This window comes from Schistocerca cancellata, chromosome 3, assembly GCF_023864275.1.
Source record: "Schistocerca cancellata isolate TAMUIC-IGC-003103 chromosome 3, iqSchCanc2.1, whole genome shotgun sequence".
In the NCBI taxonomy this organism is placed as follows: domain Eukaryota; kingdom Metazoa; phylum Arthropoda; class Insecta; order Orthoptera; family Acrididae; genus Schistocerca; species Schistocerca cancellata.
Window position 1 is genome coordinate 228,088,447 of NC_064628.1, and position 18,095 is coordinate 228,106,541.

The following is an 18,095-nucleotide window of genomic DNA, read 5'->3' on the forward strand; positions in this document are numbered from 1 at the left end:
TCTGTTTGGCCCAATGAAGGATGCACTCCATGGGAAGCAGTACGTGGATAATGGTAAGGTTATTGATGCAGCGAAAAATTGGCTCCATCGTTGACCAGTAGAATGGTACCCAAGCAGGCACACAGATCCTCCCAGTAAGATTGCGTAAGGCCATCATATTGAACAGAGATTATGTTGAAAAATAGGGATGTGGACAGAAGAGTAGGGAATAATATGCTGTTTTGGAATTTGTATAAAACCAGTCTGCTTTCAGAAAAAAAACTCTTCATTACTTACTGAACACCCCATATGTCTTAGTCTTTTGTTTTAGTTGATACACAAGCAACTTGCTAAATGTCACCAGTGTGTTCTGTCTTTCTCACACCACAAATTATAGCTGTTCTCCTCGTCAACAATGCCTAGCACGTAAGGACGTAGTTGCTGTCTATGACACCCCGTTGAGAAGTTAACATATAAGTGGTGATCAAAAAATTTCCGTTGGAGGCCATTGCTGCTGCCTAGCACGATTACTACATTTTATAGACTATAAGATACACTTTTTTCTTCGAAAAATTGCCTGAAAAATTCAGGTGTGTCTTATACTCAAAATTAATAAAAAAAAAAGGTCGAGTGTTTAATTTAAAATTCCCACTAGGTTTAAAAATGGCTATATATTCGATGCCATAGGAAACCTATCTCTATCTGGCAACATCGGATTCAATTCGCAGCAGCAATGCACCAATGCAACAGACATTAATTGTGGGGATTCACAGACTTACTAACACTGTTTCCCTCCTGCTGTGCCACAACAGACCAAGTGCACTGTCTAGCCTATGATATGTCACTGCAACCTATGGTGCCAGCGAACTTTAATTGAAAGTGATTTGTATTGTTGGTAACAGCACATTATTTTTGTTGGGTAGCTAGTTTCCTAATGGGAAAAATAAAAGGTATTCATTTGGGGTGGCCTACAGATTGAAAATAATAGCATAAGCGGAACAACATGGAAACAAAGCAGCAGAGCAGCATTTCGGCCCTCCACCAACAGAAAAAACCATTTGTGATTGGCGGGCTAAGAAGAACTGAAAAAAATGAGAAATACTAAAAGTGCAAATAGAGGACTGAATGCAAAATGACCAAAACTATATGATGATGATGATGATGATGATGATGATGTATTGAAATGGATTCAAGAACACCGCCAAGATGGCATTGTAATTAATACAAAAATGATTCAAATACATGCTCATAACTTAGTGCTACAGTGGAACTTGACAGGTTTTAAGGGTAGATTTGGTTGGTGCTACAGGTTTATGAAGTGAAGTGTCGCGGACTTAGCATGCGAACCAAAACCAAAATATCTCAGAAAATGCCCCAAGACTATGAAGAGAAAATATTATCTTTCCATCACTTTATTATTCAACTTCAAAATAAAACCAGTGTGGAACTAAGCCAAATCGTGAATATGGAAAGAAACTCCTCTGACATCTGATGTGCCGAGTAACAGAACTGTTGCCATGAAAGGTGCTAAAACGGTAACTATAAAAAACAAGTGGACATGAAAAAATGGACTACACTGTTGACCTTTCATGTTGTGCTGGTGCTACTAAATGTAATCCAATGATCATTTTCAAGCACAAGCAATGCAAAAACCTTCTGAAATACTGCCAGGTGTCATTGTTCATGTACATGACAAGGGATGCAGGGACAGGGTTTGTATGAAATTATGGGTTAACAGAGTGTGGGAGAGAAGGAAAGGTGCTTTGTTGAAGAAGAGTTCTTTTCTTGTGCTTGCTCATTTTCGTAGTCATTCAAAAAATTCTGTGAAAGAGAAATTGAGATTGATGTTATTGTGGGAGGATTTACAACCTCTTGATGTCTCGATAAATAAACCAGTTAAAATTAATATGAGAGAGAAATGGAACAAATGGGTGTTGGATGAAACCCAACAAGAATTCATGCCTAAAGGAGCATTGAAACGACCTACAATCAAACAAGTGTGTCACTGGATAAGACAGTTGTGATCTAGAGTGAGAGAAGACATTATTATTGAATCTTCCAAGGATTGTGGCATAACAACACTCTCGATGGCAGTGAAGACCCTCTTATATGTGAAGAGGACAATGATGATGAATGAGGAGAAGGAGAAAGTTCAGATGACGATTTTCAGGGATTTTAAAGGTCTGTTTGATTCTGTAACAAATGATTTCTTTAGTCTGGCTTTGCAACCTATTAATAAAAAAATGTTTAAAAATTCAGGTGCATCTTAGTCCATAAAATACAGTAAGCGTCAACATGTAGGCGAGGGATTAGTGTGGCATTTGTATTTTTTCAATGTGCATGCAGTAAATGCAGGAATGTGAACTGTGGCAATGTTATTACCCAATACATCCAAACCATACCAAAGTACTGTTGTTCTTTTCTTGGCTGCCAGAGGACAAATACTGGTGGGCATCCATTGGAGAATGAGGGATGTATATTGGGCACCATGTCTGCCAAAAACCACCACTGTGGAATGGTGTGTCAAGTTTTGTGTGACAAGCGTTACTGCTGCTTCATGATAATGATGCATGTCCCCATATCGCAAATTCCATAACATAGAAATTACGCCAACTCAAGTGGAACATGCTTGAGCAACCACTCTGTAGTCCTAACCTCTCTCTGTGTGATTATCACACCTTCAACCCCTTAAAAAGGCCTTGTAGGGTCGATGATGCCTGTTGGAAAAGGGCATGCAGCAGGCAGTTGTGGACTTCTTGACACAGTAGGACATGGTGTTCTTCTAAACGGGTATCCTCAACCTGGTGTGTTGGTTGTGGTTGCCCCAGTGCTGATGGTGATTTTGCCTGATTGGCATACCGATTGTGGGCTGTACAGCCTTCAAATGGAACCTTTCTGATCGTCCCTTATACATGGAATATTGTCAAGCCACATCCGCACCTGCCACGCTGTGCTGCAACGAATCATGCAAATGCAAAAAAAGAAGTTTGGCACAGTATGTTGCATCTGGAATGGATGTCAGACCACTCTGCTTTGCGCCCCCCCCCCCCAAAAAAAAAAAAAAAAAAAAGCGTGCAGTTTTGGTAAATCAAAGGAAGTGGTTTGTTCTTGCATGGCTCTGTTTGGTTGGTGTTGCTCATTGCCCATGCAGTGAACATACTGCGCAGTTGTGCACTGCTTTGCATTGTTCTGCATTGCTCTGCAGCTTGCATTTGTGCACAATGCATCTGTTGTGGATGTGGCTTCACTTGTTAACATAATTATTGCCTTATTTGTTGTTGTCACACATAATGGACATTGTCATCCCAGTGCTAATATGAAAATCTACATTGTATCTTCAGTGCACAAAAAACAGATTGTATGGGGGGAATAATGCTATTAACTGCAGTTTCATATGTTACATTTCCCTATATAAAGCTTTGGTCACTAAATATTCTCACCAGTTTGAATCTTCCAATAGTTCTGATGATGGAATGAAGTGGACACTAAAAGGTAATAATAGGATGTTGAACACAACAGTGTCTCCTCCAATGAGATGACACCCTAGTATGTGAAGCTTGTGGAATACCGCTTCCAATGCAGCACATTTTTTGCCAGATGCACTGTTACGCTGCTGGGACTTGCACTTACTCTTTGTTGACAGAGAGACAGATAAACTTCAAAATTTTACAAAGTGTCAGCCGCAGCCATAAAGAAATTGTAAGTCTGTTTACTGATGTACATGAAAATCTTCAAGGTATGTAAAAAAAATCTCAGTTAAATTCTCAGAGGAAACAGATACGGTTACTGGGGTACATTCCACATCAAAGCAACATTGTATGATGCCAATTCAGGCAAAGCCTTTCTCAGTGGATGGTGTGAGGCTGTGATTTAGATTTATTTGAGTGTCGTTTCAATATTTAAAGTTCTTGGTGTTTAACTTCATTACAAATTATATGACATGCAGTCTCTTTGCATAGACTGCTCCTAAATTAATTTCACATTAATTTACAGTTGCTCTCTGGAAGTTGGTGTATCCTCTGTTTAATACAGAAATTGTGTTAGTTTCCACTTGTTCCTAATATAAATTGTTCACCTAAATTTTTAATACAGGTCTTACCATAAATATTGCTAGAGTCAGTCAAACATTGCTTGGTAGTATCCACAATTACTTTTAAACACATACTCAGATACCCAAAATCGAGAGTACAATCAAAACTTGGTTTTCTAATGAAACGGTAATTCTACCAGGACAATATAAAACAAAACATCAGAACAACATAGTTTATCCATTCAGTATCTCTTACTCCGTTTTATTGTTTGTAAGACCTCCAGAATGCATCTAATGGTTAGCACCAACACCACTACTACAACTTTGGGTAGTTCATGATCAGCGGAATACAGCGGGCCCAACCCACTAATAGAACAACATATAATCAGCAAAATATCTATCATTATAAAAACTATTAATAGTAACAGTACAAAACCTCACTTGTTGAAATGTTCAGGCCAAGAAGTTTGTTTTGATACCTCTTTCCCATTACCCTTGTGTGTAATTATCGTCTGTGTAACATAAAATAATTGTTCACTCCATTATACGATCTTCAGATTATTGTCTTAAGGACATGCATACCGACAGAGTTAAAGTGATAAGATTATTTCAATAGAATCCATAACAGTCATGTTTCTTAACAATACCAGACAACAATCACAACAAACTGCATTCATGAGCAGAATACCAAACAAATCTACAAAGTATACTTAACAGAGTACATCTCTCAGGCTTAACCACATTATACAGTTCAATTTAGAATCTTTGCCCATTCATTTTGAAAAAAGTTTATATTCTTAAATATTAAACCACTGCTCAAACCACAGCTGAGCAACCAGTGGCCCACGAGCCGGATCGAGCTGGTGATTGGTTTCATCTGGTCTGTGGAAGAAATTTCTGGGAGAGAGTGTGTGGAGGTAATTGGAACATTGCAAATGTTGAAATTGAAGGCAGTTTGTAATGAATTAGCTGCAACCAGTTGTGTTCATAAGTTTTTATTTTTCTATTATATTATATCAAGATGCCTGGCATCTTATTCTCAGATGTTTACATTTATTTGCATGTCATGAACATTGTTTTTTAACTAAGTGTTGCAGAATTTTATGACAAGTTCTTAAGACAGCTGTTATTAATTGTTGTAAGTAAAGATAGAATGTTCATGGTGCATTTAAAAAATATATAAAAAATTGAAGAAAGGGGTGAACATAAAATGGATGTAGTCTTGAAAACACATTCTTAAGGTCTAGTTTGCTGGTGTAGTGTGTTGGGAAAGGGGTACAATTCGCATTGGTGCATTACCACGAAAACATGCTCTAGGAGCACTGCTCTTGCGTCACATGTCTAGGAGGCCCACGAACTTAATTAAGTATGTGAATCATGCTCACAGATCATCATAGGTTGCCCATGCAGGCTTAGATGGTAAAATTTTATTCAGTTTTGTAGATCTTACAACACACATGAATTCTATGCGCCACAGAAAATCAAACAATAATCATTCTGTCACCTTTTGGGACCCATTTGAATTCTTTAACTGTAACATCAGTGAGATTTCTGCTACTAGCATCTCTCCATCAAAATTTGTCAGGTTTCTGCAGTAAGGCTGTACTTCTGAATAGCCTGAGATATGGGTCTTGCTTACTGTATGGAATAAAAGGAAGGTTCATAAGGCGAAACATCTGAACATGCAAAAAAAAAAAAAAAAGAAAGAAAAGGAAGCTACAGAAATTAAGAAGAAAGAAAAAAATGTTGCCCAAAACTCTGGCACACTGCCTTAGGATCCCCTGTGCAAAAGAGCATCTCTCCACAGCCCTGGAGGATATTGATTTTCATTAATCCTACGGAACAGAAGCCTTCAGTCTTGTCTACAACCCTTAACTCTGGTCGCAGCAACCTGCTGTTGAACTGATAAAGACTCGCCCATGTTTCTTCACCTACGACTCAATATATTGCTATCACCCCATCTCCCCAGCTTCCTCACTGCCCACATATTCCCCACATCTTTATTGGCCCCCTCCCATCAAGCCATGTCACAGCTTCCTTACTTACTGCCCTCCTATTCCTCAGCTCCCTGAACACCATGTCTGTTCCCCAGCTTCTGAAGTGCCTTTTTTTCCTCTTGTTCCTGATTGCCCCTCTTTTTCTGACATTCCTGGCTGCCCCCCCCCCCCCCCCAAATACCCATTTTCCTGACTGATGCCCCTCTCACTTATCCCCATGTTCCTGACTAGACTACCCCCTTATTCCCTTGTTTCTGACTGCACTCTTTTTCCCCAGCCTTTTTGCTGTCCCCTTTTCCCCCGGCTTCCTTGCTGCCTCTCTTCGCTCTGTACCAGCTTCCTTGCAGGGCCCAGTTTCCAGTTTTCTTACTGCTCCCCTTTCCCCATGTTCCATCCTGTGCCTCTTCTTGAGACCCAATTTCCCCTCCTTATCACTTAGGGACTAAACAGTAATATTATTCTTCAGAAGTAATGTATAGGATCACAAAAAAGTGTTGTTACTAATGGATGTTGAATGAACTGCATTAGAGATAAACTTTGAGATACAAATTTCAAATTACATAAATATCAAAGATGATTTTCTGAATGAGGTGTTGCCACTGACTATGCCAAGAAATTTTCTTATTGCAAAGCTAAGTTTTACATTTACCATAAATAAACTAATAGATAGCAAACAACTTAAAGCACGGCTATCTGTCACAATTATTTAATGAAATAATTCCACCAATAGTTTGAACATTTTTCATTGCATGGAAATTAGTTGGTGATGGTGCACCTCTGGGAATTGTATAAAAAGTCTTAAACCTTGTATACCTCATACTATGCAAATTATTGAACCAAAGGGCGTATTCTCAATTGTGTAGCTTAACTATTTCATGGAACACATCACCTCAAAAGTGACAAAGTCTTCTGCAACCTCGTCTTAAGATTTCCACCATCTTCAACTTACTTAATCCCTAGAGACTAAATACAAAATACTGGGAACTAATAATTTGTGGAATTACCTAGAAGATGTTTAGACATCTATGCACAAAATTTGAACAGAATCTTATGTAATAAAGTGGGAACTGCTAGACCACTGGGCATTGTATGCCATTCACAAATGGGGAGAGAGAGAGAGAGAGAGAGAGAGAGAGAGAGAGAGAGAGAGAAAGTCGGTCATTCACCTTATCTACAACTAACCTTACGTGCTCGTTCCAATTCGTAATTCGTCACAATGTTACATGTAGATATCTGGCATGACTGTTTCAAGCAGTGCACAATTTGTATTGTTTTCAGGTCTTAAAAGGTTTTTTCATACTTATCTGCATTAAATTAAATTTTCTGCATTTGGAGTAAGTATCTGTTCATCACAGCAAATAGAAATCCAGTCATCATCTTGTATTCTTCTACAGTCACCCAAGGATGACATTTTCCCATACTCTTTGGCACCATCAGAAAAGACCTGCAACTTACTACTCACCCTAACCGTTAGACCATTTATGTATACAGGGTGGTCCATTGATAGTGACGGGGCCAAATATCACATGAAATAAGCATCAAACGAAAAAACTACAAAGAACAAAACTTGGCTACCTTGAAGGGGGAAACCAGATGGCACTATGGTTGACCCGCTAGATGGTGCTGCCATAGGTCAAACGGATATCGACTGTGTTTTTTAAAATAGGAACCCCCATTTTTTATTACATATTTGTGTAGTACGTAAAGAAATATGAACCTTTTAGTTAGGCCACTTTTTTCACTTTGTGATAGATGGCGCTCTAATAGTCACAAACGTGTAAGTGTGTGGTATCATGTAACATTCCGCCAGTGTGAACGGTGTTTGCTTCGTGATACATTACCCATGTTAAAATGGACCATTTACCAATTGCGGAAAAGGTCGATATCGTGTTGATGTATGGCTATTGTAATCAAAATGCCCAACGGGTGTGTGCTATGTATGCTGGACGACATCATCCAAGTGTTCGGACCGTTCGCTGGATAGTTACATTATTTAAGGAAACAAGGAGTGTTCAGCCACATGTGAAATGTCAACCACGACCTGCAACAAATGATGATGCCCAAGTAGGTGTTTTAGCTGCTGTCGCAGCTAATCCGCACATCAGCAGCAGACAAATTGCGTGAGAATCGGGAATCTCAAAAATGTCGGTGATGAGAATGCTACATCAACATCGATTGCACCTGTACCATATTTCTATGCACCAGGAATTGCATGGCGACGACTTTGAACGTTGTGTACAGTTCTGCCAATGGGCACAAGAGAAATTACGGGATGATGACAGATTTTTTGCATGCCTTCTATTTAGCGACGAAGCATCATTCACCAAGAGTGGTAATGTAAACTGGCATAATATGCACTATTGGGCAACAGAAAATCCACGATGGCTGCGACAAGTGGAACATCAGCGACCTTGGCGGGTGAATGTATGGTGCGGCATTATGGGAGGAAGGATAATTGGCCTCCATTTTATCAATGGCAAACTAAATGGTGCAATGTATGCTGATTTCCTACGTAATGTTCTACCGATGTTACTACAAGATGTTTCACTGCATGACAGGATGGCGATGTACTTCCAACATGATGGATGACTGGCACATAGCTCGCTTGTGGTTGAAGCGGTATTGAATAGCATATTTCATGACAGGTGGATTGGTCCTCGAAGCACCATACCATGGCCTGCACGTTCACCGGATCTGACGTCCCCGGATTTCTTTCTGTGGGGAAGTTAAAGGATATTTGCTATCGTGATCCACTGACAACACGCGTCAGTGCATTGTCAATGCGTGTGCGAACATTGCGGAAGGTGAACTACTCGCTGTTTAGAGGAATGTCATTACACGTATTGCCAAATGCATTGAGCTTGACGAACATCATTTTGAGCATTTATTGCATTAATGTGGTATTTACAGGTAGTCACGCTGTAACAACATGCATTCTCAGAAATGATAAGTTCACAAAGGTACATGTATCACATTGTAACAACTGAAATAAAATCTTCAAACGTACCTAAATTCTGCATTTTAATTTTATAAACCTACCTGTTACTAACTGTTCATCTAAAATTGTGAACCATACGTTTGTGACTATTACAGCGCCATCTATCACAAAGCGAAAAAAGTGGTCCAACTAAAACATTCATATTTCTTTCCATACTACACGAATATGTAATAAAAAATGGGGGTTCCTATTTTTAAAAATGCAGTTGATAACTGATCTATGGCAGTGCCATCTAATGGGCCAACCATAGTGCCATCTGGTTTTCCCCTTCGAGCTAGACAAGTTTGATTCTTTGTACTTTTTTGTTTGATGCTTATTTCGTGAGATATTTGGCCCGGTCACGATCAATCGACCACCCTGTATGGAGAACAAGAGTGGTCCTATCACAATTCTGTGGGGAATTTGTGATGATACCTTTGTCTCTGATGAATACTAACCATTCAGGATAAAATACCAGGTTCTGTCACTTCAGAAGTCTTTGAGCCACTCACATATCTGGGAACTTACTCTGTATGCTCCTTCCTTCATTAAGTCTGCAGCGGGGCATTGTGTCAGACATTTTTCAGAAACTTAAGAATGTTGGATCTGCCTGTTGCCCTTCATCCTTGATTTGCAGAGTATTGTGCAAGGAAAGAGAAAGCTGAATTTCACACGAGCGAGTCTTGCTAAATCTGTTCTGATTTGTGGATAGAAGCTTCTGTCTTGAGGAAATTTATTATGTTTGAATTTAGAATACGCTCAAGAATTCTGCAGCAAACCAATGTTAATTAAGGATATTGTCTGTAATTTTGCATGTCCATTCTTTAACCTCTCTGATATACAGGTGTCACCTGCACTTTTCCCAGTAGCTTGGGTCTTTACTCTGGGTGAGAGATCCACAATAAATACAGGTGAAGTATGGGGCCAGTGTCAAATTAGGATTCCATCTGGACAGGGTGACTTACTTGTTTTCAACCCTCTTTCAGTTGCATCTCAGCCACAGGGATGCCTATTTCTGTGTCCTCCATATGGGAGCATGGAATGACCCATTTGCTTTTATCAACATTAATAAGTAAAACATTGATGCTTGTCATATGTGTCACTTTATCAGATTTGGACAATCAGTATCTCTCTCCTAAACAGGTGCAGGAATGTGTCAAAGCTATTCTAGCTGCAGAGTCAGCCACAAAACTAGCTGAACTCGAGGCATTAACAGGCACATGGGACGGTGAAGCAAGAATAATATCAAAGTAAGTTTGAACCAAATTTTACATGTAGATGCATGTATGTACAACAAATATGCTACAATCATACTCTATTTTTCTTTCAAGGCATGCAAATAATCTTCTTCAATTAAATAATGGCAAAAAGATTCCTCCAAGTGGATGGAAGTGTGAGAAATGTGATCTCACTCAGAATCTGTGGCTCAATCTAACAGATGGAGCTGTTCTTTGTGGGAGAAAATTTTTTGATGGCTCTGGAGGAAATGACCATGCTGTTGAGCATTATCGTGAAACAAGTAATATATTTGTATTTAATTATAGCTTATACTGGTCTAATAGATTTTCAGGTTTTGATATTGTGTCTGAATCATGTTTTGATTTGATTATTAACAGGACTTGAAAATGTAAATTTGTTATCAAGAAGTTTAATACACTAATTCCTTTTGTAAAATACTAATTCACTCTTGTGAATGTAAACAGATGAATAAGTAGAAAATGCGGACTAGTGGTGAGTGGCCTTGCATAATTGAATTGTGTGGGATATAAAACTGTATGTTGGAATGACATCGGATATGTGGAGACGTTGAGAGCATAAATTTTGGAACATTACTCCGTTCAGCTCTTGAGTATTGTTCTCAAAAATTAACATTACTTTTACTGGCAAAAAATTGTGTAGGATATCAGGACAATGTCCCTTGACGAGCTGAGGAACTGTTGTTGGTAGTGTGATGCTTGTTATATATCTCCATGAAGAGAAGCTGCAGATGGAAGGTCTGGGTACAGTAACAGGCAAGTGATGCTAACATTCCTTTGAATAACGCAACCCCCAAATAATTTTTCATTGCTGCCACATACCTATTGGGGGAGGGGGTGGGAGACTTCTTCCTATTAAAACCAGGTTACCGAAATACCAAGGAAATGTATATAGTGTTGGAACCATGGATCCCTTTTTAGAGTATTTACAATGACACTCTGACGCCATGGTGACAGTAGTCTCTCATTAACCTTAAGAGAGTGAAGGCCTAGCACCTGGTGAAGTGAATGCTGTGCACTATGTACTAATTTTGGTACGGTGAAACTGTAACTGGTGAATCTGAGCAGTGTTTTCTTGAGCCTGATAACTGAAATCTGCATCGTAACGTAATCACTTATGTGAGCATGGGCTTCATTGAACATTTAAGAATTTTGAATGAAGTTCACATTTTCATTGACTTCCAGGAATATAGTTCACAGTTGTAGGTACATTAAATAAGCCGTCATTAGAATAAAATTGCTGTACAATCTGCAGTTTGTGAAGATACTGAAATGGAGTGTTCATCAAAAATTCTGACATTCTGAGCTGCAATGACTAGGCAGTCAGCTGGTATGAGTAAACAATCTTTCACACCAAGTGACAAGGACCTTTTAAGATGTCAGCTTGCACAGCATCAGTATATTCAAGGAAACATATAGACCATACGACACCTGTAGGCTGTTTCTTCACAGTTAAACAGATTCTTAAAAATAACACCCTGCATTTTGATAGTGTTATGAAAGACAAGCATGCAACATGGTGTAATAGTAGTGCAAAAACTCATGCTGTGTGTGTATCACACAATCAGCAAAACACATGTAGAGAGACTACAAACCTGGAGCTACTCCATGGTGAAGAAATGTTCCATTCTGCTACCTGTGCAAAGCAGTGCCTAGCTCATCATATATTTTTATTTGAATGACTGGTTTTGGCTGAGTTCAACCAACTTCAGATCTAAATATTCATGATTTGGATTTGCAGCGCCTTCTGTTTACTGTGTTTGCAGTTAAATTTGTTGGAGGTAAGGTCTGCCAGTTATGCAGAACACCGTTTTTCCAAGTTTCGAAACGTGTTTCAGGACCTCTGTGGCATAATCAGTGGAGTTCTGTTTTATTTAATCTGTAATGTGAACATTTTTACTAAATGATTACAAAATTATGTGGATATTCGTTTCTTTTTGTTAGTACCTCTGGACCACCTGTATATTATTTATTACAGGTAGCTTGTAATCTACAACCAAAATGGTGTTGATGAGAAATTTTGTTAGGAGTTAACCTATCATTTTATGCACTAAAACGTAATTTAGTTTGTCATGATATTTCGCATCTATATTCATTGTTACTTACGTTGTTGTGTGGCAAGACCTTTTTCATCGCAGCATCAAACACACTGTAATTGTGGTGGTTGTGTGTCCCATGTCCCAGCCCAGTCAGTGTACATATGGTCACCACTGAGTTTGGCACCAAATTTGAATTTTGTTTGCATTTTTTCTGTTGTGTGTGTGTGTGTGTGTGTGTGTGTGTGTGTCGCGCGCGTGTGTGCGCGCGTGTGCGCGCGCGCGCGTGTGTGCGCGCGTGTGCGCGCGCGCGCGTGTGTGCGCGCGCGCGCGTGTGTGCGCGCGTGTGCGCGCGCGCGCGTGTGTGCGCGCGCGCGCGTGTGTGCGCGCGCGCGCGTGTGTGCGCGCGCGCGCGTGTGTGCGCGCGCGCGCGTGTGTGCGCGCGCGCGCGTGTGTGCGCGCGCGCGCGTGTGTGCGCGCGCGCGCGTGTGTGCGCGCGCGCACTTGTTAGCTAATTGTGTAGCCTTTTACATGGTGTTCCTTTTGTGTGTAAAAAGTGTGTCTCTACTGAGTGTAGTGTATCCATTTAAGACCTATTTCCCTTCTGCTGTTGCCTTCGGTATGTGGAAGTTTTCCTCAATGGTCAGTTTGCTGTATAGGCTGTGTCTAGATTTTAGTGTTCTTCAGTCTGCTTCTATTGTAGTTGGGTGGTGATTGTGGGCTATTAGGTGGTCAGCAATTGTGCTATGGGAGCTGTTGCTTTTTAAAGCTCTGAGATGTTCAGAATATTAGGTTTTGAAGTTTCTGCATGTGTGTCCTATGTACGCTGACTGGCAAGTGTTGCATGTGAGTTCATATATTCCTGATCTGTTAAATTTATCCGTGGGTGTTTCTTGTGTTCTGACCTTTTTCTGTGTTGTGCTCTCTGTCCTGTATCCTATTTGGAGTCCCTGTTTCTTTAATATGTTGCCTATTATGTGAACAATCTTGTTATTGTAGGTGAGTATGTGCCATTTCGTTTTGTGTGTTGTGTGTGTGTGGTCATTGTTTGTGTTCTGTGTTGGGTGAGGACTGTGTGTGTGTGTGTGGGGGGGGGGGGGGGGTGTATGCTCTTCTTCTTAGACTTTCATTTGGGTCATCTAAGGACGACACACCAATTTCAATGCTTTCTTCATTGTTGTTCTTCCTTTTTCCTCCAGTATTCTTTCATCTTATCACTATGTATCCTTTTTCTCTCCTCGGATCATTTTGACCCTGTCTTCTTCTCCCTCCTGCCTTGGAATCCTTCCATTTTTAACACTTTCCTCTTGAAACTCTGTCTTTCTATTGCATCTTTTTCACTTATATTGTTTCTTTCCAAATCTTTCCTAACTTCTTGAATCCAGGCTATGTTGACTTCTTGTCCCAAAGATGTAAAAATCTGTTCGGTTAACCTGTTGCTGTTCATCCTGTATAAGTATCCAAAAAATAGCAGTCGCCTCTTTCGTAGTGTTTCATTTATGTTTTCTATGTTGCGGTAAACTTCTTCATTGCTTTTTAATTTCCATACCTCTGTATTTTTTGGTGGTCAGAGTATTTTTCGAATGATTCTTCTTTCTAGGACTTAATGTTTGTGTAATTTGGAGTTCAGCACTAAACATTCACATGCATAAAGACATTCTTGTTTTACTTCTGTGTTGTAGTGCTGCATCTCCAAATTTTTAGACAGACCCCATTTGTTGTAGACATTCCTAGTTATTCCATAAGCGCTCTCCATTTTATGTACTCTTTCTTCTATAACGAATTTTTCTAAGCCATTTTTTTGGATAATTTCTCCCAAATATTTAAATTTATGTACCCTCTTTATCTGGCCAATATATGTTTCTAGCGATTCTGGAGCATTTTTTATAATTGTCATAAATTTTGTTTTTTCTACTGGTATTCTTAAACCTGCTTTGTTGGCTATTTCGTCTAAGAGATTGATTTGTATTCCAGCATTTGTTAGGTTTTCAGAAAGAATAGCAAAATCATATGCAAATGCTGAACAGTGAATTTCAATACCTTTGTTTTTAGTTCCCAGTGTGATTGATGATAGCTTCTCTTCTTTTAGTTTTTGGTTCCATTCTCTTACTATTTTCTCTAGTATGCAGTTAAAGAGTAATGGAGACAGGCAGTCACTTTGCCTTACATCTGTTTTTATGTTGAATGCCTTCGATATTTCACCCTGAAACTTTTCTTTTGATTTGGTGTCTGTGAGTAGTATGTTCATTTTTTTACTGTTTACATATTTTTTTATTTAATTTAACTACCATATGGGTATCATAACCATTTTCTACTGCTATTTCGTTTATTGTGTTTAGTTCTTGTTTGTAATTCTGTTTGTTCATGGGTGTTCTGGAGAATGAATCTGAAGTTTGCTTGCTTATGTGTCAGTGGGTGGTTCGATAGGTTGTGAATGGTGGTGCTTGTGGTTGTCGGTTTCTTGAATATTGCGAAGTTGTGTGTGTTGTCTGTTTATGTATGGTGAGATGTGGAAAATGTAGGGTGGTGTTAGTTTCTGTTTCTAATGTGAAGTTAATTTTTGGGTGTAAGGTGTTCATTTCATTGTGTAGCTGTTCTATGTGTGTATGTGGTTCATCAGTCAGGCATATTATGTCATCGACATCGTGGTACCAGTATATGACTTTGTAGTTTTTTGGTTTTATTATGTGTCTGAAAATCATGTTCTCCAGGTTGTTCATAAATATGTTAGCAGTTATGCAAAAAACCATTTTGCCAAGTTCCCAAACATGTTTCAACACCTCTGTGGCATCAACAGTGGGTTTCTGTATAATTTAATCTGTAATGTGAACATTTTTACTAAATGATTACAAAATTATGTGGATATTTAGTTCAAACAACAATTCTTTTCTTTTCATTATTACCTTCACACTCAGTTTGCATGGTTTTTCAGGACCCGTATATTATTTATTAACTGGCGGACCTTACATCCAACAAATTTAACTGCAAACACGGTAAACACAAGGAGTTGAAAATCCAAATGACGACTGTTTTGTCGCCCAGCCAGGCATTCCCCAGCAAGCTTTACATCAAATACAGAAACACCTTAATGAAGCTACAGAAGACAACTCTCAATATAAAGTTTAATAAAAATTGCCTAGCTGATAATATAATTCCAGACTATATCAAAAACTCTGTGAATAGCATGTCATCTGCACCAAAGAAAGTGAAAGAGAAGTGGTGATTATGCGGCTAAAGCAAGAGATTAGGGAATTGTATGCTAAAAAGCAATCATTCAACACTGAACTTTATGAAACACATTTAGAATTGGCCAGCAAATTTACAATACCAGTTCACATTTTGGAAATTACAGAGAGAGAAAAAGCATACGTACAGAAAGTAATGCAAGAAAAACAGGAGAAACGAAACAGAAAACTCAACAGAATAACTAACAGCAAAAACACACCCACTGAAACCAATCACAACCAACAATATAAATTCCATGACAGCATCATTAACCTAACTGACATAAATCTTACCAAACAAGGAAAGAGCCTACTAGAAAAAGGGCCAAAACACTACATTAACACAAAAATATAACACAGAACAATAGAAAACCTCATAACAGAATCAGAACACATTATAAAGGAACAAAAAAAGACTGAGCACACCAAATTTTAATGCAAACTTGACAAGAGAATTAGTAGCTGCGGAAATAAAATGGATAATCAGAACGCACAAATCCACCATTATTTCTAATAATAGAACATCAGAGGAAATCACAGCCAACAAGCTAAAACAAAAATTAAAACAGAATAATGCCACAGTAACAAGAGCAAATAAAGGGAATATTGCTGTAATTATGGATGAAAAAGAATACTTAGAAAAAACACTAGATTTTCTCAAAGACAATAACATCACAAAACTGACCAGTGACCCAAGTAGCAAGGACCAGTAAAACTTTCAACAAACATTGAAAAACTTTCAACAGACACTGAAAAACATCAAAAATACATTCTCAAAAGACCAGGTAAAAAGGATGACACAGAAAAAGCACCTGCCCTAAATTCCCTACCAAAGGGTTTACAAGGATAATATCCCATTAAGGCCTGTCATCAACTTCAGAAATGCTCCATCCTACCACCTAGGACAACATACATACGCACACACACACATTACTAAAAAACATTGCACATTTTTGATAACAGGAACCTGGAAAACTCTAAGGAATTAATCGACAGAATCAAGAACATACGCATAGCAGACACAGCAACCCTCATACCATTTGAAAGCACATCAATGTACACTTGTATTCCAGTAAATGAAACAATCAACATCATCACACAAAGATTAAAACAACAAGAAAACACATTGGACACACGCATCAATTAAATAACAACCATAACATCACAAAATTATGATGTGTTCAACAAAGAATTTTATTCTCAACATGAAGGACTGCCAATGGGATCACCAATTAGTGGCCTCCTAGCTAACATGTTTATGAACAACCTGGAGAAGATGATCTTCAGACACATAATAAAACCAAAAAACTACAAAGTCATATACTGATACCGTTTTGTCGATAACATAATATGCCTGACTGATGAACCACATGCACAAATAGAACAGCTACACAATGAAATAAACACCTTACACCCAAAAATTAACTCCACAGTAGAAACAGAAGCCAACACCACCCTACATTTTGTAGATCTCAGTATACATAAAACAAACAACACACACAATTTCACAATATTCAGGAAACCGACAACCACAAGCACCACCATTCACGAACTATCGAACCACCCATTGACACATAAGCAAGCAAACTTCAGATTCATACCCCATAGATTAAACAGAACACCCATGAACAAACAGAACTACACACAAGAACTAAACACAATAAAACAAATAGCGGTAGAAAATGGTTATGATACCATATGGTAGACAAATTAAAATAAAAAAATATGTAAACTGTACAAAAATGCACGCGCGCGCGCACACACACACACACACACACACACACACACACACACACACACACACACACATTCTCACCCAACACAGAACACAAACAATGACCACACACACAAAATGAAATGGCACATACTCACCTACAATAACAAGATTGTTCACATAATAGGCAACATATTAGAGAAACAGGGACTCCAAATAGGATACAGGACAGAGAGCACAACACAGAAAAAGGTCAGAACACAAGAAACACCCACGGATAAATTTAACTGATCAGAAATATATCAACTCACATGCAACACTTGCCAGTCAGTGTACCTAGGACACACATGCAGAAACATCAAAACCTAATATTCTGAACATCTCGGAGCTTTAAAAAGCAACAGCTCCCATAGCACAATTGCTGACCACCTAATAGCCCACAATCACCACCCAACTACAATAGAAGCAGACTTAAGAACACTAAAATCTAGACACAGCCTATACAGCAAACTGACCATTGAGGAAAACTTCCACATACCAAAGGCAATAGCAGAAGGGAAATAGGTCTTAAATGGATACACTACACTCTGCAGTGACACTCTATTTAACACATTAAAGGAACTTCACAAAAAAGACAACACAAACAGCTAAAAAGTCTATATATATACACCCCTGGAAATTGAAATAAGAACACCGTGAATTCATTGTCCCAGGAAGGGGAAACTTTATTGACACATTCCTGGGGTCAGATACATCACATGATCACACTGACAGAACCACAGGCACATAGACACAGGCAACAGAGCATGCACAATGTCGGCACTAGTACAGTGTATATCCACCTTTCGCAGCAATGCAGGCTGCTATTCTCCCATGGAGACG

At 38.9% G+C, this 18,095-nt stretch overlaps 1 protein-coding gene across 1 annotated transcript in view; it reads left to right on the forward strand.

Annotated features, from left to right (window-relative positions):
* The window catches only part of LOC126174856 (ubiquitin carboxyl-terminal hydrolase 5), a 166,475-nt gene that overhangs the window by 48,712 nt on the left and 99,668 nt on the right, over positions 1-18,095 (forward strand). The window contains exons 4-5 of the mRNA XM_049921253.1: positions 10,127-10,233; positions 10,315-10,502. Of these exons, the coding sequence (XP_049777210.1) occupies positions 10,127-10,233; positions 10,315-10,502 (295 nt within the window). The remainder of the gene's footprint in view (positions 1-10,126; positions 10,234-10,314; positions 10,503-18,095) is intronic.